Here is a 26,081-nt window from a genome sequence, read left to right on the forward strand (position 1 = left end):
GTAAGATAAGGATAATGACAGTTAGATTAAATGAGATAAATGCATACATAGAACTGGCAGAGCCTGGCTGTCTATGTGCACTTTCTTCTACTCCCTTCCAAAACTGAGACTTTTATCCAAAGGGAAATTCAGCTAATGATCTGGCCAAGATCTACAGCTTGAGAGTTACTCTACTTCTTGATAACTTTCCTCTGTGTATCTAGTGTTCCTAATCTGCTGAGTTCTGCAACCTGTGTACCCACTCTGAACGTTCCTCTTTCACTCTCTAAGTAGCATTTTTTAATGAACAAAATTCTTATTTAATGTAGTCTAATTTATCAATGTTCTCCATTACAGTTATTGCTCTAAGATCTCCTTGGCTTTTGTTCATAGTTTTTCTTCTGTTTGCAGCAGTGTTCTTCTTCTGCCTTCTTTATCTTCCACAAATCCTGCAAGACTCAGTCCAGTGTCACTTTCTTTCTCCTCCAGGAGCCCTCCCCCACATCCATCCTGTCCACCTGATTAGGTGTCTTTCTCCTTGCTCTCAGAGCTCTGTGTTCATAGGTCTGTCATAGCTCTTGTTACATTGTACCAGAATCTTTTCTTTACTTGTCTGTCTCAGGCAGGATGAGGAGCTCCTCAAGGGTAAGGACCAGCGTATAGCATAGCAGCATGGGGGCCTGGCTGGGAAGATGCCCTCAAAGGGTTCAAAGAAGTAAACAAATGAAAGTCTTAGGGCCACACCTGTCGCTCTCCACTTCTGACAGTATTTCCCAAACCTTTCTTAATCTGTGCCCTCTTTTGATGAGCGTAAAGATCTTCCAGGTGGATTGTAAAATGCTACCCCCAGAGAGGGCACCCCAGAATGAGTTAACTACATTGCAGTGCTTCAGAGAGGGCTGACATCAGCAAAGGAAGGTCCTGTAATTCATTAAGCCCCAGAGAAAGGCTCTTTGCATTTTATAATAGGAAAATCATTGCAATCTTTGCAGAGAGCAACTTCAGTTATTCTGGGGCTGAAGCCACCCCTGCCATCTTTTGGGTGTTCAGAGGACGTGGCCCACTTTTGAATTTTCTGAGTGGGTGTGCTTGCTGTGGGGTAGGTCAGACTCTGAACTTGGAAGGCTGGTGGGGTTGGAAGATGGGCCTGGACAGTGGAGCCCCAAGCTGCTCACTCTGTCCAGGTAGAGCCACTGTGAGATGGTGGCAAATGTTTTTTCATTAAAAAAATATTTATTGAGGGCCTACTGTGTGCCAGGGTCTGTTCTAGGCCCTGAGGATGCAGTTGTGAACAACACAAAAATCCCTAGCCTCATGGAGCTTATATAAACATAATAAATAAAAGGAAAAGAAAAGCAGTATGTTAGATGGTGATGGATGTTACGAAGAAAGATAAAACAGAAAAGGGAAGAATAGCAGTGCCGAGGGGATAGTGGGGTAGAGGAAGGATTTTTTTTAAAAATAGTAATTTCTTAATACTAAATTTTATAGTGTGATCCAGGGAAGGCTTCACTAAGAAGATGATGTCTGAGCAAAGACCTGGGAGATGAGGGCGCAGGCTCTCTTGGGGGAGTATGTTCTAGTTACAGGGGACGGCAGGTGTGGAGGCCCGGAGTTGGAATGTGCATGGTGTATTTGAGGAAGTAATGAGATGGTGTGGCTGGTGGGGAAAGAGTAAAGGGAAAGAGTAGTTGAAATGAGGTCAGAGATATCATAGTGACCTGGATGATGAGGACCTCGTAGGTCATTGTGAGGGTTTTGGCTCTTACTTTGAGTGGTTGGGATCCGTGTTGGGGTGCTGAGCAGAGAAGTGACAAGATCTGCCCTGTTGCTGGTGGTGGGTAAATGTGGTGGTGGTAGCTTATTGAGGGTCTGTTCTGATTGTTTCTGTTTTCTCAATGAAATAGGAAACAGAGTAAGAGCTAAGAGAGTGAGGTTTTGAGGCTGAGAGTTGGGGGAAGGCCAGAGACTTCAAGTTTGTTCCCTCTTGGTTCTGAGTATCCTCTGTGTTTTATACATGACTTCTCATTGGTCTTCATGTTCTCATTATAGAGGTAGGGTATTCTCCCTATGCTACAGATAGGAAAACAGAGGTGTCAAGACCTGCCCTGTCCCTTTAAGCCCTTACTGTTTCCTAGTCGTCTTCTGAGAAAGTCTGCTTGTGGGTGGTGTGTTTTTCTGGGGCAGGGCAGGCATCTTGCCATCAGTCAGGTTGAGTTCAGCTAGGCTAGAGAGCATGGGAAGGGTGAGAATGAGGTCAAGATTTGGGATCAGGACAGGCTTCAGAAAGAAGTTGACATTTGAACTGGATATTTAAGAAAGAATGGGGGTGGAGGACTTCACAATGGAAGGAATTGGTTGAATAAAAGCTTAGAGGCATGAACATTCCTGGCATGTTCAGGAAACAGCAATTAGTCTGCTGTGACTGGCAGAGGGAAGGCACTGGCGTGAGATAGGTCTGTGGCCTTGGAATCATCATCATGTTTATAGGACCCACCAGGTTCTTCTTGCTAGGGTGAAAGCGGGCAGGGCTCTCTGTGGGGCAGGCCTGCATTCTATAGACAGAGTGGGCTCCATCGTCCTGGCAGAGCTGGGTTAAGGCGCTTGCTGAGAGGCTGCGTTTCCAGACTGGCAGAAACAGCCCATGTCTAAGTTTTTAAAACTGTCTTGGAAGCAACCAGATTTCCTTTGGCCTGGAATTGCCTAACAAGCCCTCACCCCATTTTGGGCTTTCAGGAAATATTTAAACCCAGCTTCAAACCTCCACAGAATCTGTACTGAATTGGAGAAGGACCATCTGGCAGGAAAAGGGATTGAAAATGGTTGAGGTTGAAAATCCAAACTTAAAGGCCTCTTTGGGGAGGAGAGTTGGGAAAGAGGATGTGGGAGTGATGAGCGGACAGTGAAGAGATGGAAAGAGAGCTTAATTTTCTTCTGGTTATTATTCAACAACCACAACAAAAATCATCTTTTTTGTGACTGGTTGAGGCAGATTTCAGCCTCATAGGGACCTGTAAAAACACCCAGCAATTCTTCTGATCTCCCACCAAAACAAATCTTGGTTCCTTTCCACTTGACCAGGCTCGTAATCCCCTCAACATTTTTGCTCAAAGGGCTTTTTGGACCTAGAGCCCCAGAACCTGGGGCTGGAATGGAAACGATCCAAGGTACAAGGTATGTGGAAGTACTGACGGAGCAAAGGGGTCTGGCGTTTTGGAGGGAATGGGGGGATAGACTTGAGAAAAACCTTCTTGGCTCCCTTTCTACAGCTTTTGATACCTACCCATCCAACCTCTGAGCCCACTTTCTCCCCTTTCCCTTGTAACCCCTTGATTTTAGGCACAACAGAGCCAAAGACAAGGTTGTGGGCATATAACCAGTGAGAAATGAGTCAGGAGAGGCAGGGAGAAAAAGAGGGGTAGGGGAGGAGAAAGCCAGAGTGAGTGAGGGTGAAGGCAGGTTTCCCAGTAACAACCTTTCTTCATGCGTGTGTTGGATGAGAGGAGGGCCCTGGAAGATAACAGGGGCCCTTGTGAGGAGACTGAAACTCATGAGGTAGGATTGGCTGAGGGCTGGGAGGAAAAGGCCTGCCAGTGACAGTCCAACTGGGTGGCAACTACAGTTGGAAAACTCACTTTCCTTGGGTTTATAGCAGCCATGACTTTGGGGAGTGAAGGAGTGTACCTTAAAGGATATGGCCAGAGCTAGAATTTCTAGGGCCCATTGTCTTCCTGGCCTTTGATTCCTTGGGGGCCCTCTTTTGCCATCAGTTAGCAAATCAGTTAACATTTATTTGCGTGCCTTTTATGTGCAGAAGTCTCTGCCAAGTACTGAGGATTGTTCAAAACATGGAGAAGAGCTAGCTAGCACTGCCCTGCAGCTTTCTCAGCTGTGTGGAGATGGAGGGGGCCAGGATGTCAGGAGACCTGTGAGATGGCTGAATTTCCTAGGAAGGCTAGAGAACAGAGAGGCTGTGCAGGTGAGCGGCTATAGCAAGGCCTGCGCTGTCAGTCCAGGCAGAGCTATGAAAGGTAAACAAAGTGCCTCTCACCTTAGGCCAGTCCAGGGACACCTGCAGGAGAGAAAGGAAGAATCAAATGCTTACACTTTTGAGAACTCTGGTTTGGGTTCTTGAAAGTAATTCTTTTTTTTTTTTTTTGTAAGATATGTTTTATTATTTATTTATTTATTTACTTTTGGCTGTGTTGGGTCTTTGTTGCTGCACAATGGCTTTCTCTAGTTGTGGAGAGCGGGGGCTACTCTTCATTGTGGGTGCACGAGCTTCTCAGTGCGGTGGCCTCTCCCATTGTGGAACACGAGCTCTAGGTGCGTGGGCTTCAGTAGTTGTGGCATGTGGCTCAGTAGTTGTGGCTCGAGGGCTCTAGAGCGCAGGCTCAGCAGTTGCGGTACATGGGCTTAGCAGCTCCGTGGCATGTGGGATCTTTCTGGACCAGGGCTCGAACCGTGCCCCCAGCTTTGGCAGGCAGATTCTTAACCACTGCGCCACCAGGGAAGTCCCAAAAGTAACTCTTTCTAATGATGACCCTCCCTGAAGCTTGCAGTGCCAATCTTGGTTGCTGAGACTCTTGGAGGAAGAAATTAAAGACATAGGCCCTCCTCTCGGGGAGCTGCCAGTCTGGTCCTTATGTTCTTGGCCTGCCTCCAGGCCTAGAGATGAGGAAGGGCTGCAGGAGGGAGTCAGTAAGAAGATGAAGATGGTCTGGTAGGTGTTCCCTGGGCAGGGTGAGTAGCAGGTTTGACCCCAGGGCAGTCAGACCACAGCTGTACAGAGCCGAACTCGGCTGAAACCAGCTTCTCGGGGCACACAGAGCTTGGTTCCATTTCCAACCTTCTCCTTCCCTCTCCAACCTTCTCCTTCCCCTGGGCTGCTTGCTAAGCTGTTACTTCCACAGAAGAGATTGCTTGAGAGGTTAGTGGAATGTCAGTGTCAGCAGAAATTCTCTCATGTGGTTTAGAGGTTTCCTTTGTGGGGGGGTCCTGACTTCTTACCTGGACTAGTCAAGCAACATGCTGGCCAGTGTTTGTGTTTCCTCTTGATGGTGACTTTAACCCCTGCAGGACAGGGGGCTTCCCTCCAAACACTTGCATATATTCCTCAGCGCTCTCAGGGTTAGATGTCCATTTCTCAGGGGTGAGGCATACTGTCATGTCTGAAATTAGGCCTGTGGAAAAGTACTACACAGACATTTAGAAATATCACCTAACGAGGGGAAATAGTTTTTTGCTCTAGGATAGGAAGGTTTATTATTAGAGGCTGGGCACCCCTCAGAGGGAGCTCCCTTCAGAGACTGACCTCTAAGGGATCCCTTCTTGGACCTTGGGCAGAGCATCTGTGGATCGGGTGATGAAACTGGATTGTAGGGAGAGGGAGTACTAAGGGAGCTGGAGAGAGAATGCAAGATGCAAGCTGGCCTGAGTGACAGCAGGGAGTCTTCCAGAGGGTCTTTCCTCCAGTGGCAGTGAGGGGAATAGATGAAGGGTTTCGGGTGGCCAGAATAGGCTCCTCCCTGCATTGCTCAAGCCCAGCCCTCCAGGAGGCTTTGTGTGGCTGCTCCCAGTGCAGTGCCCCCTAACCCTTCCTAGCTGGGAGGAGAGACGCAGCACTCACTGCTGACTGGGAGAGTCAGGTCACAGATCTGAGCAAAGCTGGCCACCTGCGGGCATTGGGTGGGAAGGGACAGTGGTAAATTGGAGAGAGCTTGCTATATCTAAATGGACTGCCAGCTCTTGCCATATAGAAATGCAGATGGTGACGGCAGATTTTCTAATTTTTCAAGAGAAGCCAGAATCTGAATTTTTATTTGCATTTCATTTATACTCACCCAATTTTTAAAATGTTTGATAACTAATTCAACTTAAAAAAAATAAATAAAGGGAGGGCCAAATGAGACATATTTTTGCTCTTGCAAACCACCAGTTAATGTTGTTGGGTATAAACTCTTTTTCCTAGGAGTTTGGAAGTGAGGGGAAAGTGAGAAAGCAGGTGTTAGCTACCAGGGGTGGGTGGCAGGAAGAGCTGTTTTGAGATGCAAGAACTCAGAGCCAGTGAAGACTGAGGAAACTGTTTAGAGCAGATGTTGGTAATGCTTTCACTGGATCCTGTGATGTGCTTGCTCCTTTGTTGAGGGTTAGTGTTTCTGTGCAGGTGGAAGAAGCCGGGGGTGGGAGGAGAAAGGGGGACCGAGTGTCCATCTTTTATTTGCTCACAGCTGGGCAGACTCTTGGGAGGATGGTCAGTAGTGACCCTTCATACCTTTACAAGTCCTCAACACATTGTGGGGCACAAGTTTTCACATTTACAGTTGTATAAGACCAGCCTGAATTGCTTACTGAACATGCAAATTCCTAGGCCCCATTCAAGAGGGAGAGGTGGGGCCTGGGACTCTGCATTTTAAACACATACCCCCATCGATGTTAAGGAAAGTAAGTGGACAGTGGAGTCAGAGCTGAGTCCACATTCTTCCTGCCCTGTTCCTTCACTAGGTGAGTGATCTTGGGCCAGTCATTTAATCACCCTGAACCTAAGTTTCCTGATTGGAAAATTGGGCCTGTATTATCACTGCGTCACAGGATGGTGAGAGCTGAATTAGAAGATGATTGGAGGCGATGCAGAGTCCTGGCTCAGAGCTGCGGCACTGGTGCAGGTCACCTGGGCTCCAATTCCTGCCTTGCCACTTTCTAGCTGTGTGACTTGGGGCAAGCGATTTAACTGCTCTGTACCTTGGTTTCCTTGGTAACATGTAAATAATAATAGTACCCACCCTTTGTAGGGTTGTCACAAGTATTAAATGATTTAATCCTTTAAAATGCTTATAACTTTAGCTATTATAATTATATAGACTCTAGCAGCACCTTTCATAATAGATGTACCTCTGCTTTTATTTATTTATTTATTTATTTATTTATTTTTAGGTCCTCTTACCATGGGGTAACAAATAGGTTAAGGCTTTCTTTCTTTCTTTAAAAAAATATTTATTTATGTATTTATTTACTTTATTTTTGGCCGCGTTGGGTCCTCATTGCTGCATGCAGGTTTTCTCTAGTTGTGGCGAGTGGGCTTCTCAGTGCAGTGGCTTCTATTGTTGCAGAGCACGGGCTCTAGGTGCGTGGGCTTCAGTAGTTGTGGCACAAGGGCTCTAGAGTGAAGGCTCAGTAGTCATGGCGCATGGGCTTAGTTGCTCCGTGGCCTGTAGGATCTTCCCGGACCAGGGATCGAACCCATGTCCCCTGCGTTCCCAGTAAGATTCTTAACTTCTGCGCCACCAGGGAAATTCGGTTAAGGCTTGCTTTCAAATGTCACCTCTCTATGAGGCCTCTTGGAGTCCACTTTTTCCTTCACTTTTCTCCCTTTACAGTTGGCTTTTCCAGGGCAAGGGCTGTATCTGTCCGTTTTCGCATCCTAGTACCTTGCACAGTGCCTAGCATAGAGTAAATGGATTGGGTGGCAGTGCTGGGGAGTCTGAAAAATGAGTCTAGCTCGGGAACAGAGGGTGCCTTCTAAATACCTAGAGAAGCATGATCTGGAAGAAAAATGATTTATTAAGCTTCAGTCTGACAGAATAACAATCATGTGAGGTAGGTCGTGTTATTTTTATTGCTCCTATAGTGAGAAAGTTGAGTCTTTGAAACTCATGTGTGCAGTGACCCTTGACTAGCAGTTGCTAGAGGCAGGGTTGGGCTGACTCCAAGTTGGGTGTTCTTCCCACTGCACCAGAGAACCCAGGACTGTGGTCTCTGTCTCAACGCAGAGTTTGTAGAGAAGTTCTAGTGGTACCCTATTACGTTCCTTTCTCTGGGTTGTAACTCTTCAGATAATTGTCTGTAATTTGTCAGAGCTGCATTTTAGAGCAATTCGTGATTGGTGGTGAACAATTTCATTTTCCAAACACGTAGTTTTTGCCATTGATGGGCCTGGGAGCTAGTGAAACACCCTCTCGTCCCCTTGGCGTCTCTGCTCTAGTCTCAGTGGGTGTTTCTTTTGCTCGGAAGTGTCTCTCTCCTTGCAGCCAGACTAGCCAAGGAATCAGGCTGAAAGCATAGATGGGAGCCTGGGGTGGCCCTTAGGACCTTGGGAGAAGCAGTGTCCCCCAGGAAGCCAGCCACGCAGAGTGCTCAAGTCTGCGCTTCCGGTGTAAAGGGTTAGCCTGGTCCTCAGTTCCTCTGGCCGCTGGATTATTCCTTGAACCTGGTAGACCTGGCTGGAGAGAGCAGGTGGGAGGGGCACGATGAGTCGGCACCTCTGACTTGATGGGCTCTCCTGGGGTTCTCAGCAGTGCCTGCCCAAGATGCCTCAATTCCTGGGGCACTGCTGAGAGTAGCAGCTGTGTTCTTGCAGAATGTGACCAAGGGTCAATGCTGAGGGCCTGCTAGCAGTTTTGACCCACTCCTCTCTTGGTTGCATCGTCACAGGATTTTTCTTCTTGGCCCCAGCAAACATCACAGTTATCTACAATTTTCCTTCTTACTAAGTTGGCTCTGTGTTCTCATATTTAACTATATGATGGCATTTCAGAGCAGTGGGTCCACCCTCCTTAGATCAAAAATTCAGGGAAGGAAAGAATACATTTTTCATCACGTTCTTTTAATATATTTCAGATTCTGGTCTTTCCACAAATCTTCTGTCCTTTCCCTGAGGGCCTGTCCTGGCGCTGGTAGAGCGTGTCCAGTGTTGTTATGATGGGTTCTGGTGATTACTGTGACCGCCATTACCACGGGCACAGTTGAAAGCTGATGCTAAGCAAGTTGATTGCTTGTAGCGCGGTGCTCCCTGAGGACCCTGAGAACTGGCCTGGGGAAGCTTCCAGAGGCTGCCTCTCCTTTCCCTTCTTTCTGTTTAACACACACAGTCATATGCCAAGCACTTAACTTGGCCCTGGGCTGGTGCAGGTAAAGACTATCTCACCAGAGCCGGTGAACACAGGTGACTCCCTGTCTTCCTTCTCCTCATACTAACATTATGCCATGTACTTAAGTTTATAAAGATTTTTTTTTTCCCCAGTAGGTAGGGAGTGCTTTCCATGAAGGATGAAAGTGAGGCTCAGGGTTTTTCTTTTCTTAAAAGCATCTGCAGTGTTCACGTTCTGGGGGATGTTTCATTGCTACCACCATCACCATTGCCAGCACCTGCTGGCTGCTTCCTCCCTCTCCAATTCCCACTTCACTCACCACTACCATCACCAAAACAACAACCTGGAGAGACTGCATAAGGTCAAGGAAATTAGAGATAGTGCATTTCATGCTGAAATTAGGAAAGAATTATAAATGATATCAAAAATTAGGGTTTGGCTTATTTTTTATCATCGAAACTGATCACTTATTTGCACCAAGATAATAAGTAAGATGGCCTCCAGGATTAAGGTCATTAGTGGCCATAAGTAACGTTTAACTTTCATATCCAGACATACTTCATCTTGGTCAGTGTGATGAGAATGCTGAACAGTGAGAGAACTATCGTCCTGAACTGTGCAGCGCCGTGAAGCTGGTGCTGGCCCAGAACAGAGTGCACATTCACATTAGAAATAATATCAGTTGTTGTCTCTCACATCCATTCTCCAAGGCACTTAAATTTTTTAAAAGTTTTTTTTAACATCTAAATTGAGGTATAATTCACTTATCATAGGATTCACTTATGTAAAGTGTACAATTCATTTTTTAATATATTCACAGTTATGCAACCATCACCACGGTCTAATTCCAGAACTTTTTTTCACCCCCAAAAGAAACCTCATACTCATTGCAGTCACTCCCCATTCTCCCACCCTCAACCTAACCCTTAAGCAACCGTTGATTTATTTTCTGTCTCTGCAGATTTGCCTATTCTGTACATTTCATAAAAATGGCATGAGAGTTCATCCATGTTGTAGAGTATGTCCTTTTTATGTCTGAATAATATTCCATTTTATGGACATATCACATTTTGTTAGTGCATTGTCACTGCATTCATCCATTGATGGACATTTGGGTTGTTTCCACTTTTTGGCTGTTATGAACATTTGTACGAATATTTGTGTGGACATGTTTTCAGTTCTCTTGGCTGTATACCCAGGGGTGGATCATGCTGGGTCTTACGGTAACTCTATGTATCACTTTTTGAGGAACTGCCAAACTATTTTCCAAAGTGACTGCACAATTTTACATTCCCACCAGCTGTGAATGAAGGTTCTAATTTCTCCGCAGTCTCACTAGCTCTTGTTTTTATCTTTTTGATTATAGTCATTCTGGTCGTGTGAAGTAATACCTCACTGTGGTTTTGATTTGTATTTCCCTAATGACTAGTGATGTTGAACATTGTTTCATGTGCTTATTAGCCAGTTTTATGTCTTTGGAGAAATGTCTGTTGAAATTCTTTGTCTACTTTTTAATTGGATTATGTGTCTTTTTATTATTGAGTTGTAAGTGTTCTTTTTATGTTCTAGATACAAGTTGCTTAGCAGATATATATGATTTGCAAATAATTCTTCCATTCTGTGAGTGTCTTTTTAGTTTCTTATGGTTTTTTTTTACAGCAGGAAAGTTTTTTATTTAATATAATACAGTATATTTTTTTTCTTTTGCTGCTTGTGTCATATCTAAGAAACCATTGCCTAATCCAGTGTTACAAAGATTTACCTCTGTGTTTTATGCCAGGGTTTGCTTTTGTAATTGTAACTCTTAAATTTAGGTCTACGATCCATTTTTACTCTTTTTTTTTTTTGTATATTATAAGGGTAAGGTTCCTACTTTATTTTTTTGCATATGAATATCCAGCTGTCTGAATATTGTTGAAAAGACTCTTCTTTCCGCCTTGAATTGTCTTAGCATCCTTGTTGAAAATCAATTGACTGTAAATGTATGGGTTTATTTCTCAACTCTCAATTCTGTTGTATTGATTTCTATTCCTATTCTTATGTCTGTACACACTGTCTTGATTACCATGGCTTTGTAGTATGTTTTGAAATTGGTAAGTCTGAGTCCTTCAACTTTATTCTTCTTCAAGATTGTTTTGACTGCCGTGGGTCTCTTGCACTGCCGTGAAATTTTAGGATCAGCTTGTCAGTTTCTGCAGTTGATGAGTGTTCTTTTCAGTCTGTAGATCCATTTGGGGAATACTGCCATCTTAGCAACTGTAAGTTTTCTGATCATGAACATGGGATGTCTTTCTATTTATGTTTTCTTTAATTTCTTTCAATGATGTTTTGCAGTTTGCAGTGTATAAGTCTTGCACTTCTTTTGTTAAGTTTATTCCTAAGTATTTTATCCTTTTTGCTGATATTATTAATGGAATTTTTTTTATTTCATTTTCACATTGTTCATTGCTAGTTTATAGAAAGAAAATTGATTTTTTAAAATATTACTTTGTATCCTGCAAACTTGCTTGACTTTACATATTAGTTTAAGAATGTTTTAGTGGAATTGTTATGATTTTCTACATAGAAGATTGTACCATCTGCAAGTAAGAGATAATTTTACTTTTTCCTTTCCAGTCTGGATGTACCCTTAAGTTTTAACCTTTTTCTTCCTTTCATTATTTTAGCATAAAATAATGTTATTATATTAGCTAACTGTATATGGTACATGTACAGACATTTTTCACTTTGTAAGTACCTGAATACCTTAAAGTGTATTAATATTATTTTAATGGGTGTTAAAAATATGATAACTCATAATTTTATGGTTTTTGGCTCAGATGTCACTTTATTAGGATGTTCTTCCCTGAACATTCTATTTAAAAGAACAAATCTTCACTCTCCCTGTACCTTGCTTCATTTTTTCTTCCCATCACTTATCACTATACATATTATACACAAACGTACACTGATGTGTCACACACATGACATGAGCCTGCTTATTGTCTGTTTCTCTCCACTAGGATGTAAGCTCTGTGAGAGCAGAGACTTTGTTTCAGTCTTTGCTGGATGGCAGTGCCTAGGTCATGGGTGCTCAGTAAATATTTGTCAGTGATTAATCATTTAGAACAAGGTTAAATATTTTAAGAAAAGTCAGTTTCAAGTTGATTAAAGAAAAATATTGAATTGATTGTTTAGGAGGTATGCAAATATGGTAAAATTCATAAAGGCTGTATGGCAGACCAGAAGTTTGGGAAACTCCAGCTTAAGAAACAAGAAGCAGCAGGATGGAAATAGTGTTTTTAAAATCATTTTCTGTAAAGTGATAAGTTATCTGTTAGCTCACAGATGCTTTCCCAACCCAGATCACGGATTCCTTGAGGCTCTTAATCTATAACACATGAAATTAAATATATGTGGGAAAGTGGTTCCGGCTACTCACCACAGAAACCCTGTTGGCAGTTTTGGAGGTCATCTGGAAATGTTTGAGGTGCTTTTGGCTGCCCATGGAAACTTGGCTTATAGGTCTTGTCTTCTCTGCAGGGCTCTGTGTTTGCAGAGAGCAGAAATGACCATGACTGCCAACAAGAATTCCAGTATCACCCACGGAGCTGGAGGCACTAAAGCGCCTCGGGGGACTCTGAGCAGGTGAGTAGAGGAGCATTGCTGGGGGAATGGGGCTCACTGGAGGGTAGCATAAAGGACCACTAATGACCTGTGTCCTGGATAGGATTTCTGCCAAATGTAAGTGATTATCATCATAATTCTGACAGTCATCCAGGTGAATAATCTGGGCCAAACTTTAACTACTTCCCAAATAGTGAGATCTCAGGGCATTTTCTTATGCCCTCTAAAATTTTGGTTACTCATCTATAAAATAATAATAGTACTTATCTCACAGAATTTCTGTGAGGATTAAATGAAATAATATGTGTCAGTGCTTAGCACAGTGCCTGGCAAAAAGCTCTTCAATAAATGTTACCTCCCTCCTTGTTGTGGGATAGAAGCTTCCAGAGCTGACAGATAGATGTACAACTCTCACCAGGGCTTCTCAGGTCTTGGCCAAGGCTGAATGCTGATGTCCTAGAAGAACCTCTTTTATTACAGCCACATACCTCTGATAGCCCCTTCTGCTGAGTCTCAGATGGGCAGATTTGGCTTTTGGAGCCTCAGCTGCTAGGATGGATAGCTATGAGAAGGGTGCTGACGTTAGATTGGGATCAGGCTCGTCCCTTTCTGGAGGTCTGGGCTGTGCAGTACCAGACTGAGTCCAGTGGAGTGGTGCACACTCAGGTCTGCCCAGAGCAGTGGTCGATGTTTGGTTCATTCAGAGTTGGAATCCAGGTATGGTTAGTAGAATGGGGCACAGGATGTGGCCTGTGAGGAGTGGCTGGCGTGAACGAGGCAAGAGGAATTCTGTATATCATACGTGCAGGGTTTGGTCCCAGTGGAAATCGTCTGGATGCGCTGTGCCAACTGAACAGAAATTGGTAGATTCTGACTTGTTAAGTACAGAAGAGCTTGGGGCTTAGATAAACAAATTGAATATCTACTCTGTGGCAGCAAGACCAGTAAGAACACCCCCTGCCCATGCACCCCCTCTGCCCTGGATTGGAGTTGCTTGCATCCTTGCTTCGCTGAACTGGGTGGGGCTGAGGATGGCAGGGACCGACAACTTCTTAGGCAAAGCAGATAGAAAAACCAAAGTCTCCCAGGGCATGTTGTTGGCCAGGACAAAGACAGGTCTAGATCTCAGTCTTTGTCTTCCATTATCTGCTTGGCTTGCCCCCAGTCTGGTAGCATTTCTTACTCTGCAGTCTGACTATGAGTTGGCAGATAGAGACTGGGAGTTAAGGTTCCCATCTTTTTTATATGAGACTGAAAGGGTGAAATAAGCATTATGTGTGATTTTACCATTTTATTCTTAAATTAAAAGAAATAGTATATTCAGAACCTGAATTAGAAATTACCATACCCAGCAACCCTCAACTCCTTCAAGTATCCTTTTTTTCTTCTAATTTCCGCTCTGTGTGGGGTGAGATGGGAGATTCAGTGTTTACATAAAGTCTCAAAGCAGAATCAGAACTGCTGACAGGCACCCCGGTTTCTATTGGGAGTATATACCTACATGTTTTAAACATTTTTAGAAATTGCTCTTCCTTTAGCTTCCCAGCAGGCTTGCCATCGTAACATGACGAATGGTATATTTATAAATATCTGAGCCTCTGATGTGCCTAAACAAAGCATTTTTCCCTTTTGAGTCTTCATTTCCCTTCCTTCCTGCCACGTTTCCGCTTCCCTCCCTCCCTCCCTACTTTCCTGGGCTTTTGGCATGGAGCCACAGGCCTCTGTGGCTAGCTACAGCCTTCTCTCAGAGGCTACTGCCAGACTGTAGTTGTTACTATTTCAGAATTGTCCTCTGGTGGTTTCTCTGGCACCTTCACCCCCAGCCTGATCTGGGACTGTTCTTAGGAAGCTGTCAGTGAACTCTGAGGGCCCTCCTCGGAGGTGCTGGGCTCTGGTGGACACTGGGGGAAAAGAGGGATAATCTAGTCTCTCTTTTCAGGTCTTTTACAGTTTGGATTGATGACCTTAGCACTCGAATTTCTTAGTCTGATCTTCCCATTGCTCGGGGCCTGGGGTCCTTTAGTCATTGCCAGCCCAGGAATTCCAGTGAGAAAAGGCTCCCAGATGTGACCAGAACTTTGAGTGCCGGGGTGCTAGGGCCTTGGAAAGCTGGGCCTTTGAACCCTGGCTGCTTTGGGGACCTCTGTCCACATCATCCACATGGAGGCACAGGAACCCGATGATACTGAGAGGTATTTGTGTCCAGCTTTGGGGGTAGGGGTCCTTTGGGGCATGGAAAACTGGTGGGGAAGGGCAGATGGGACCCTGTGGAACTGCCAAGATATATATTTGCAAGGCCTTATCCTTAATTTGAATAAGACTTCACCTGGTGCCACCACTAAGCTAGTTTGGGTTAAAGATCCTAGATGCCGTTCCATTATTAGGTTCTCATGGGTGTTTTGCTAGTTTATTCTTTTCGTTTTCCTTTACAGCCCATTCTTGACTTGGCAGGATATGCAGCAGGAGGAAATCTGAACTTTTCATTTGACCAGCAGAGTTTCGTTCTTTGCTATGTTTTGGTCTCCTGGAGCAGGCTTCCCTTTCTCTTTGTTAGTGAAGCTAAAGGGGCACGTTGTTTCACCCTTAGCTGCTTTACCTCCTGCTTGTTAGATTTGGCTGCATCCATTTCTGGGGGTGGGAGGTGAGATTCTCAAAGCTCCTCTGAATTCCAGAGGTCAGGCTTTATGATTTTGGTGTTGATGACCTGGGTGGGACCAGAAGCAGCTTAGTGACTTGCAAACAAGAAAGTGTTATGTTGAAAGCTAGTTCAGCCATCTAGGTTGGGTAAACTTTGCCCCTTGCTGCTCTCAGGGGACTTCACTTGTGTTGTAAGACTCGGCAGGCAGCCAGGGCTGATTTCAGAAGACTTTTCACGCCTGCTGATTTCCTCAACAGCTTCTTCACTGTGGAACTCCAACACCTGGATCATTGTGACTTGAAAATAGAGGCTGTCAGTACTGTGTTTTGGGAACTTTACTTCTGGATATACAACATGGGTGCCTATAAAACTGTAGACTTATTGGGGTCAAGGACTTTGACTTCTTTCTGTCTCCTCTGAGCCCAGAACAGTGCCTGGTACCTAGAAGACTGTTTGTTGACCAGTTGTCTAGATGACTGGGCTCTCAGCCTCTTAGAGCATAGGCTACTGTGCTGTTTGAGTCCTTATAGTATCTTCCATGATAGGTCTTGTTAACTTTGGATTCCCTTTCCGTGCAGTCCATAGACTCTGAGAAAGGCAGAGCAGAAAAGGAACCTTAGGCTCATTCAGTCTCACTCACCTGTTTGACAATTTGGGTAACAGACGCAGAGAAGAGGAGGTACTCCCCAAGGATACAAAGTTAATAGGGGGAAGAATGCAAGCCTAGCTCTCCTGTTCCTTCTGTTATTTTATTGTTCTGTTGTATTTACCTCCCTGTAAACATGACTGGGGTCTCTCTGCTCAAAAACTACTGTCTTCTATGATACAGTCAAACTTGGCCTGGTTTGTAAGCCTTTCATAAAAAGCCCTGTTTTTTCTTTCTGCCTTTACCTTATACTGCTCTCTAATGCAAACCTGACATTTCTGCCAGTCTGAATGCAGATGTTACTTTCCTCCCAGTGCTTTTCTTGACCTCTCAGCTAGGAAGGATTCGCCTCCCCTCTCTGTATTCACTCTTAGAACCTTTGGTTTAGAGCCTCCAAATGGCACTTGTAGTACCTCATGAGGTTAGGATAAGTGGGTTTTTCCCTGGTAGATTGCTATGGGACAACAGTTCATAAGAGTCTTGGAAGCCTTATTATTTACAAAGGATCTGCAAGGCTCATCCTTAAGATCCTTAGAAGGCCTTTTGTCTGTCTGTCTGTCGGCTTGTCTGTCAGATTCTGTGAGACAACACTTTAAATCTTTTTTAGGTCTTGACAAAGGATCTTTCAGTCCCACTTGATTTTTTTAAGAAGATTTATTGAGGGATAATAAAAGTACCATAAACAGTGCAATTTAAAGTTTTCAGTTTGGTGAGTTCATACACACACACACACACACACACAGTGTAACTGTCATCACAATCTGGAAGCCATTTCTTTTCTTTTCTTTTTTTAAACAACTTTTATTGAGACACAATTGACATACAATAAACTGCATGTTGGAAGCCATTTCTTAATTTGAGATTTTTTTCTTGTCTAGAGAGACAGAGACTGAAATAAGTTTTATTTTCTAACTCAGAAAACCCTTTCTCATTTATGTTTGCTTTAAATTTTGCTTGAAAACTGAACCAATCCCTGTTCAGCTCATCTCCTTTCTCTTTCACTAGAGACAAGACAGCTAGAAGTCAGAGGGCACCTTCAGCACTCTGCCTGGAAAGTGTCTTTGGCTAGTTCATCTAATATGTTAGGTATACTTCATATTTTCCATGTTGCCACAGGTGGCAGAGGTACCAAACTTTTCCACATTATGAGAGTCACCTTTTCTCTAGCTTCTACCATTTTCTTTATTTTTTCCTTAAGTACCCCCAACAGCCATCACTCAGTCCCACAGTCAATGTTGTAGGATTTTGTTTCAACAGCACTCCACTTCTAGGTACCCAAATCTGTGCCAGTTATCTACTGCTACATAATTACCCCAAATTTTGTGGTGTTAAACAACCATTTTATTATGCTCACAGACTCTGTCGATTAGGATTTCAGACAGGGACTGCAGGGATGGCTGCTGCCTGCTCATGGTGTCTGGGACCTCAGCTGGAAAGACTTCAAGGCTTAGGGTGACTCAGTGGCTCTGGGGCTGGTGCCTCTGGAGGCGTCTTACCACACGTGTCTGGGGGTCGATGCTGGCTGTTGCTGGGACCCCAGCTGGGGCTGTCAGTCAGAACATCTACCCTCTCCACATGGCCTCTCCATGTAACCTGGGCTTCCTCTCAGTCTGGGAGACAGGAAGTAGAAGCTTTTGGTTTCCTGAGGCCTGGGCCTGAAAAGTGGCACAGATTCATTTCTACCATATTCTGTTGGTCAAGCAGTCACAGAGCCCAGATTCAGGAGAAGTGGTCATTTTGACAGCAGGCATGTCAAAGAATTTGGGGACCAGGTTTTAAAACCATCACAGATGTCTTTAGCGTGGTTTCCTGGAGCTACTTTTCTCTCCCTCTTGGCTTTGCATAGCACCTGGTTCTGCTTTATGCAGCAGTTCCATTTTTGCAGGACTAGAGCATTGGGGATGTTCCCATAGGCATCATTTTTTACCTTAGAGAGGGCTTCTGTCTTGTTAATACCCTTATGTTCATTGCTACTGCTTCCTAGAGGACTTGGGGTTCCCTCCCAGAAACCTCCTCTTTGTGCTTCCCTAGAAATCAGCTAGATGAGAGTCAGGTAGATGTACTTTCTGGAGGCGAAAAGGTGACTGAGGCTCTGCTCTGACCCTAGTAGCTACTGTTCTACTTACCCTGACAAGCTGTGATTGACTTTAAGACTCTCTAGGAAGTGGTCCAGATGTGGCCCCACTTGGAGGAGGAGGCTGTCCTGGACCCTGTTGAACAGGGCTTCCGGCCATTTGAGATGAAGCTGCTATGGGAGCAGGATGGTCAAATTGTGTCACCCTTTCTTTGACTTTTTGACTTTTTTTCCAGAGTGGTATGTCAGTTACTGAGCTGAGCCCCTGCTCTGGGCTGGGGAAGAAACTTCTGGACTTGCTGATAGGACTTAGGCAGCCTTCCTCCCTTTTCTCCTTCTGGGTGCCTCCGAATATGGCCTTGGAGGAGTGCAGTGAGCATGCCATCTCCCGAGTTGGGTGGTCACATAGTGATGAGAGGATGCTGGTGCCCACTGAGCCACCAGGGCCCACTTTATTTATTTATTTATTTTATTGGAATATAATTGCTTTACACTCTTGTACCAGTTTTTGAGGTACACCAAGGTCAATCATCTGTATTTATACACATATCCCCATATCCCCTCCCTCCCTCGACTCCCCCCCACCCTCCCCGTCCCAGTCCTCCAAGGCATCATCCATCCTCGAGTTGAACTCCCTTTGTTATACAGCAACTTCCCACTGGCTATCTATTTTAGAGTTGGTAGCATATATATGTCTATGCTACTCTCTCACTTTGTCTCAGCTTCCCCTTCACCCCCTGCCCCCCAAACCTCGAGTTCTCCAGTCCGTTCTCTGTATCTGCGTCCTTGTTCTCGTCTTGTCACTGAGTTCATCAGTACCATTCAGGGCCCACTTTAGTTGAGCAGCCCTGGGATGGTGGTTGGTCAACTCCCAGGCGGTTTCATTTGGAAGCAGGCTAGACACCTACTTAGCAGGGACTAGGCATGTTTGACACTGGGCCCTGTGTAACCTTAATCTGTAGCCAGGTTCACTTTATGGAACCCACAGCCCATCTTGGTGCCTCTGGGGATATTTCCTGGTCTCCCAGGAACCTTCTCCAACTGGCCCCAATTTGGTCCTCTTCCTGATACTGACACTTCAGGAGCTCCATGGCCAGAGCATACTGAGTTCAGAACTGTCTTGTTATCAAAGACTGAAGACAGCCTTCCCTCCCAAAAAGTCCCTGGGTGACCTTGACAATATGTGAGATGTCCCTTGGCATGAATGCTTTCTGCTGTGTTACTGGAGAATGGCCCAGGTCACTAACCCAAGGGTTGGGTCGTATTCTTATGAAAGAGTACCAGAGGGAAGGGCATGTATTTGGACTTTAACTCTCACTTTCTGTCTATACACCCGCACGTGTACACACACACACATGTGTGCGCACGCATGCACACACGTTGCCCTCTCTTTAAGTTTCTCATTCTACCTTAGTTCATGACCTTTCTGTCCTACTCACTTGTCTTATACATTTGTGTGTGTGACTGTGTGTGTGTGTGTTTATGCTCCTCTGTTAAATTTCCTTTGCATTCTCCCCCCGCCCCCTCGCTCTTTCTCCTTCTGTCTGTTTATCTTACTCCCCTCCTGTAAATGTTGGTTTTGGCCAGTCATGTGCTGCAGTGTTGGCATCCATGCCTGTGCTGAGCAGCAAAGCTGGACAAGGTGGACAAGGTGGTGCCAGGAGGGCCCGGTTTCACAGTGTCTGCCTCCCCAGGGGCAAGCTCTAGGATTTTGAAATAAAGGGCAAGAGGTGATAAGAGCAGCGTATTGTGTCTTTTAGCTGTTTTGTATATTTCTTTTATATTTCTTCCATCTTCATGGAACTATAAATGGTGTTCAACACTTTTAAAATTTACATCATCTTTTAGTCACACAGCTAGTATGTGAGGATACTCAGAGCAAGTGTTTTCCTCCTGTTTTGTAGATCAAGAACCTGAAGGGTGGGGGGGGGAGTCAAGGGAGGGAGAGAATACAGGAATATGTGTATAAAAACAGATGATTGAACTTGGTGTACCCCCCAAAAAATAATAAATAAATTAAAAAAAAAAAAAAAAAAAAAAAGAACCTGAGGGGACTTCCCTGGTAGTCCAGTGGTTAAGACTCCGTGTTTCCAATGTTGGGGATGGGACGCTGGTTTGATCCCTGGTTGGGGAACTAAGATCCCACATACTGCGTGGCGTGGCCGTGAATGAATGAATGAATGAATAAATAAATAAATAAATATATTTAACCATTCTTTTCTTTCTTTTTTTTTTTTTTTTTTTTTTGCTGCATTGGGTCTTTGTTGCTAAGCACAGGCTTTCTCTAGTTGTGGTGAACAGGGGCTACTCTTCGTTGCAGTGCATGAGCTTCTCAGGCCAGTGGCTTCTCTTGTGGTGAAGCACCGGCTCTAGGCGAGAGGGCTTCAGTAGTTGCAGCATGTGGGCTCAGTAGTTGTGGCTCATGGGCTTAGTTGCTCCACAACATGTAGGATCTTCCCAGACCAGAGCTCGGACCTGTGTCCCCTGCATTGGCAGGTGGACTCCCAACCACTGCGCCACCAGGGAAGTCCCTCTAACCATTCTTAAAAAAAAAAAAAAAAGAACCTGAGGCTCAGAGAATTTAGGTGACTTTGCTCATGAGCACATCCAGGAATTGATGCAACCAGGACCAGAGCAGAACCCAGGTCTCTAGACTCTTGGTCTAGGGTAGGGTACGATTTTTGCCTTATGGGAGAGGGCTTTAGGGACTGACAGCCATGCTGGGCTGCACTACGTGCTTTGTGTACCTTTCTGTGTTGTTCTTCAGGTCATATGGCACAAAGAGGAAGGCAAGGAAGTCTGTGAACAATACCCTGGGGAGTAATAAGGAGACCTAGGCTTTAACCATTTGTTTTTGTATTCATTCATTTAGTCATTCAGCACAAATACATTAATTCCTATTAAATTCTAGACAGTACAAAGAGCAGGTGATGTCAAGACTGAAAAGCCACTGTCTCCACCTTCAAGTAGGTTCACTCATAGTCTAGTAAGGGAGGCAGGTGAGGAAACACTATAGTCCAATAAAGTGTTACAAGTACCATAACAGACATTTTTCCAGGCACAGTAGCGGCATCAAAAATTAGACATCTCCCCCGGGTGAGGGGGTAGGGTCTAGAGAGATTCCAGGGACTTCCTGGGTGGTCCAGTGGTAAAGAATACGTTCTGCAATGCAGGGGACGCGGGTTCGATCCCTAGCTGGGTAACTAAGATCTCAATGCCGCAGGGCACCTCAGTCTGAATGCTGCAACTACTGAGTTCGCTCGCCTCAACTAGAGAGCCTGCATGCCACAAACTACAGAGCCCATGCACTGTGGAGCCCTTGCGTCACAACTAGAGAAGAGAAAACCCACATGCCACAACTAGAGAGAAACCCATGTGTCACAGTGAAGAACCCACGCACTGTAACAAAACCCCTGCATGCCACAACTAAGACCTGACGCAGCCAAAAATTTAAAAATATAAATTAAATGAATAAATAAATAAATAAATAGATTCTGTAGAGGAGCTACAGAGACATGTAAGTGGACAAGGCAGCACTGCTGGCGAAGGAAATATTGAATGTGTGAAGGCCTAGAGTTGTGAAAAGCAGGGAGTTTGATGTGACTAAGAGTGGGATGCAGATTTGTTTGGAGGAAAAGACAGTAAGAGATGATAAAGGAAAAATAGGGACCAGATCATAGGGGTCTTGTGATCCATGCCAGTGAATTTGCGTTTCATTCTGTAGATAGTGGGGAGTTTGAAGCATGGTGAGTTTTATATTTTAGAAAGATGTCAGGAGACGAAAGGATGGACTCGGAACTGGGTTAAGACTGAAGGCAGAGAGAAAAGCTGAAAGCTTGTTTTAAATATCCCATTGAAAGGTAAGATCTGAATGAAGGCAGCAGCATAGCAGTGGGGATGGCGCGGGGAGGACAGATCTAAGAGATGTGAAGGACGTAGAATTGATAGGACCTAGGCATCGAATAGATCATTGAGTTTGAGGAGGAAGCTGGATCCGGATGCTTGAAGGAGGGGAAGAAAGAACAGATCTGGGTCTTTCCTTGCCTCTGTGGAATGATTTGGGAATATATGCAGGAGTCAAAGCTGGGGTGAAGGAAGCATAGAGCAGCATAGGAATGAGACCGTGTGAGAAGACGCTCAGCCTGGGTGCGTGAGGATGAGAGCAGACGCGGTTCCTCAGTCGAAGGCCCCCCTTGTGAGTGGGCGTTGGGTCCCCAGCCCTTCACCGCCTGCACATGATGCTCACTCCTGCTCTTGTCCTGCACTGACCGCTTTTCCCTTTCCACTGGATCACTCCCGTCGTCATTCAGGCTTGCTGTAGTGGCTCAAGCCCACCAACAAAATGCTCTGGACCCCACAGTCCCCTCTACCACCTTGTTGCCTTGTTCCCCCTTTAGGGAAACCCTTTGAAATAGTTGTCTGAGCTCTTTATCTCCATGTTTTCTCTTCCTTTTCTTGAATTCCTTCCAGTCAGGCTTCCCTTCTTACCTCGCCCCCAGAACCTCTCTTCTCAAGGTCACAGTGGTTACCTAAACCTAGGGATCACTCCATGGTCTTCCCCTTGCTCGGTTGTTAGCAGATGTGGCTCAGCTGATGGCTCCTTACTTCTCGAAGGTCTCTGAATGTCACTCCTCGTGGCTTCCATCCTTCCTCACTGTGTGCCCTTCACCGTCAGCTTCCTTCGCTCCTCATTCCTCCTCTGCCTGAGCTTTACTGCCCCAGGGTTCAACCCTCAGACTTCTCTAGATGTGCTAATACCCCTGATGCTTCATCTAGTCATGTAGTCTTAAACAATATCTACACACTACTAATGAATCCTAAATGGAAGTCTATAACCCTGACTCCTTTCTACCAGGTGCTCAGGCCAAAAACTGTGATTCATCTTTGGTTTCCCTTTGTCTCTCATACCTCTCATCTGTTCCGCCAGCAAATCTGATTGGCACAGACCTCAAGATAGATGCATCTGCACTACTGCCATTCTGATCCAAGCTGTTGTAACCTCTTGCCTGGATCGTTACAGCAGCCTTTAAATAATCTCCCTGTGCCCGCCCCTGCATCCCTACACTTCACTCTCTTGTGTGAAGTCAGAGCATGTCATTCTTCTCATATTCCTTCAAGAGCTTCCTTACTCTCCTAGACTAAAAGCCCAAGCCTTATTGTTGGTCCATGGGGTTCTGTGGTGCCTCTGACTGATCTCCAGCCCACTCCTCCTCTTCTTACTCCACTCTGGCCACGTGAGCCCCTTTGTTGCCCCCAGAGTACCACAAGTATGCAGTTGCCTCAAGCCTCTGCCCCACCGCTCCTCGTGCCAGGAACATTCCTCCCCTGGATAAACACATTGCTTACTTCCTTGGGGTTGTGTTTACACGTTCCCTGGTAGAGGGGTCTTCCCCGACTCCTTCTCTGTTAAGCCCCACCCCTTCACCCTGCTTTTTTCTTCTTCACTGGCCCCACAACCATCTTACAGGGTTGGTTTTGTTTATTGTCTGTTCACTCAAGACAACCAAAACCATACTGTCTCCCTCCACCAGAAGGTAACCTGTAGAGAGAGACTGTCTATTTGTAGTCTCTGCCAGTCCTTAATGGCTAAAATAGTACCTGGTATATAGTTGGTGCTCAATAAATACTGGTTGAATGGATGAAGAGCCAAGGCGTGTCTCAAGCGGCCTGGGGAGTAGGTGGCTTCCTTTGTTCCCTTGTTCAGGGTTCAGGGGAGGTTGGCAAGGAGCTGTCCCAAGAGCCCTGAAGAAGTGAAGCTGGGGACTGTCAGTAGCAGAATGGGAGACCAGACCCAAAAGCAGGCTTTGCTCATGTGCTTGGCTTCCTGAGGCAGCCTGGGTCCCAGCACTGCCATTCTCTTGGCCATAGTCTTTCCTTGTCCAACAGGGGGAGAATGACTTTCACTTCCAACCTCACTTTGAAGAACTGGGAAACAACTAGAGGTGAAACCGAAGCCCAAGCGTGGGCACGCTCTCCCATCCATGTCAAGGGGTGCCGCCTGCTGTGTAAACTCACTGTCACAAGGACACAAGCACCCTGACTGCTAGCCCCCAGTGTGTTCCTCTTTAAGCTTCTCTGTTCTCTAGGTAACAGATTCTCCCGAGCCCTCCCTCAACCTGGGAGCAAGCGCTGATGGAAGCTGATTCTTGGGATTGCAGAACTAGCTTCATTTCTAGGGAGTGCTCGGGGGGGACTCCCGAAAGAGTGCCAGAGCCTCAAGTAGTGAGAGAGAGAGAGAGATGCAATCCAAACATCCAGACCTTGGCAGCTGGTCTGTAGGGAAGTGGAGGAGAGAGGCATGGAGATGGAAAGCCCAGGGCACTGGTCCTCCACTGGGGAGGGGTGAGCCAGTTACACACAAGCCCAGCTTTTCCCTCCGTGTCATTTTACTATTGCATTCTAGCAAACCACCCTAAGACTTAATGGCCTAGAACAATCTATGATTTCTCATGTTTCTGTGCGTTCACTGGGTAGTTGCTCTACTGGCTTACCCTGGGCTCGCTCATGTAGCTCGTCCAGTTGGGTCCTCACCAACCAAGAAGACCTCATCATGCGTCAGGCCCACGTGGAAGCTGGCTGTGGGCTGAGGGCCTCAGTGACAATGCGCATGGCCTCTCCTCCTCTGAAACACGAGGCTGGCTTTCTTACGTGACAGTCTTAGAGCAGCGTTCCAAGTGTGTGAAGGCAGAAATTGCAAGGCTTCTTGAGGCCTCACGTTTGGAACTCAAACAGCTTATTTTCTACCATATACTATCCATCAAAGCAAATCACAAGGTCAGCCTAGATTCAAGGGGCAGAAGAATAGACTCCACCTTTTGATAGAATGAGCTGCAAAGAATTTATGGGCATGTTTAATTTAATCCTTTCCTCTCCCACCCGGAATGTTTAGAATCCAAGGATGGAGGTAAACTGTTTTAAAAAGTTTGCCAAGTGATTATTGTGAATAGGCAGCTCCTTGTTAATGTGAGTAACGATTACACTAAGACTGAGTACGAGTGTTAGCCCTGAGCTCAGCACTCGATGCATATTGTCTCTGTTCCTAACAGCAATCCTCTGAGATATCTGGTCTTTTCACCTCCGTTTTACAGATAAGGAAACCGAGGCCTAGAGAAAGTGATTTGCTTGAAAGTCATGTAACTTGTTAGTGGCTGTGCTAGAACACCGTACAACTGTGATGTTCTTACCCTCTATTGAGAACAACTGGCCTAGATAACCTGGTGAAAAACTTAGTAATTAACAGTAATAATGAGTTACAACGTGTGACATCATTTCACATCCATAATCACATCTGCCCGCTACGACAACCCTGTGATACAGTTAGAACAATGTTAAGGGGCTGAAACTGGCCCCTCAAAGAGAGTGTGTGGCTTTCCCCATGGTCACGTTCCTAATAAGAGGTAGATCAGAAACACATGTAGAGAGATGCAGTGAGTTCTACCCTCAGGTGAGCATTGGAGCCCCGTGAGGGCAGGCCCTGATCTGTGATTGCGGAGGGAGTAAACACTGCCTTCTCTGTGATGAACCCGGGGATGGCTGGGCTCCAGGTCAGTAGAGGCAGGCCCCCTCTTCACCCTGAGTTGCTGGAGCGCATTGGGCCTGGCCTCTGTGGGGAGGCTGGGTGAGGAGCACTTGTAGCTCTCGGCCCCAGATCAGCAAAGGTCTGAAGACCAGGACCTTTGACGGGAAGGACCAGTCTCTTCTCTGTTTTATCCTTCACCAGAGGAGAAAAACTAAACCTCCGTTAAAGCAGACTAGGCATTGAGAGAATTTCTTAGCTTGTGGGAATTTCTCCATGTTCGAACTGCTGAGGGAAGTTATAGAATCATCGGAAGCATGCTAGAATCACACAGATCAGAGGTTCTCCCCATTTTTCTGTCCCCCTGTGGGAGCTATCCTCCCCACCCCCCCACCCCCCCATAGGGGACAGTGGCTTCATGGACAGTGAATGCTCACCTTGAAGGTTGAAGAAATGCATCGCTAGGGGAGCATTTATCAAAATGCCTGGGGAGATGAGGCATATGTAGTTTGAAAGGGCTTCCTAAGAAATTCTGAGTCTCATTAGGTACTGGCCATCACCGACTAAAACTCAAGCATCACGAGGACATGAATTTCTGTCTCTTGTTTACTCTTGAATGTAGCATGTAGAGCAGGGCCTGGCACATAGGAGATGCTCACGAAGTATTTATTAAATGAATAAACACATGATAAGATCATCCTCTATAAAAAGCATCTTCTCCCGCCTCCAATTGAGAATAACTGAAACATAGAGTC

General features: G+C 45.5%; 1 protein-coding gene across 3 annotated transcripts in view; it reads left to right on the plus strand.

The window, feature by feature from the left end:
* The window catches only part of DENND2B (DENN domain containing 2B), a 152,762-nt gene that overhangs the window by 89,699 nt on the left and 36,982 nt on the right, over positions 1 to 26,081 (plus strand). For all 3 annotated transcript variants that reach the window (XM_057750140.1, XM_057750142.1, XM_057750141.1), the window contains exon 5: positions 12,369 to 12,473. In XM_057750140.1, coding sequence (XP_057606123.1) covers positions 12,394 to 12,473 — 80 coding nt within the window. In that variant the 5' untranslated portion in view covers positions 12,369 to 12,393. The remainder of the gene's footprint in view (positions 1 to 12,368; positions 12,474 to 26,081) is intronic.

This window comes from Hippopotamus amphibius, chromosome 9 (assembly GCF_030028045.1).
Source record: "Hippopotamus amphibius kiboko isolate mHipAmp2 chromosome 9, mHipAmp2.hap2, whole genome shotgun sequence".
Classification (NCBI taxonomy): Eukaryota; Metazoa; Chordata; class Mammalia; order Artiodactyla; family Hippopotamidae; genus Hippopotamus; species Hippopotamus amphibius.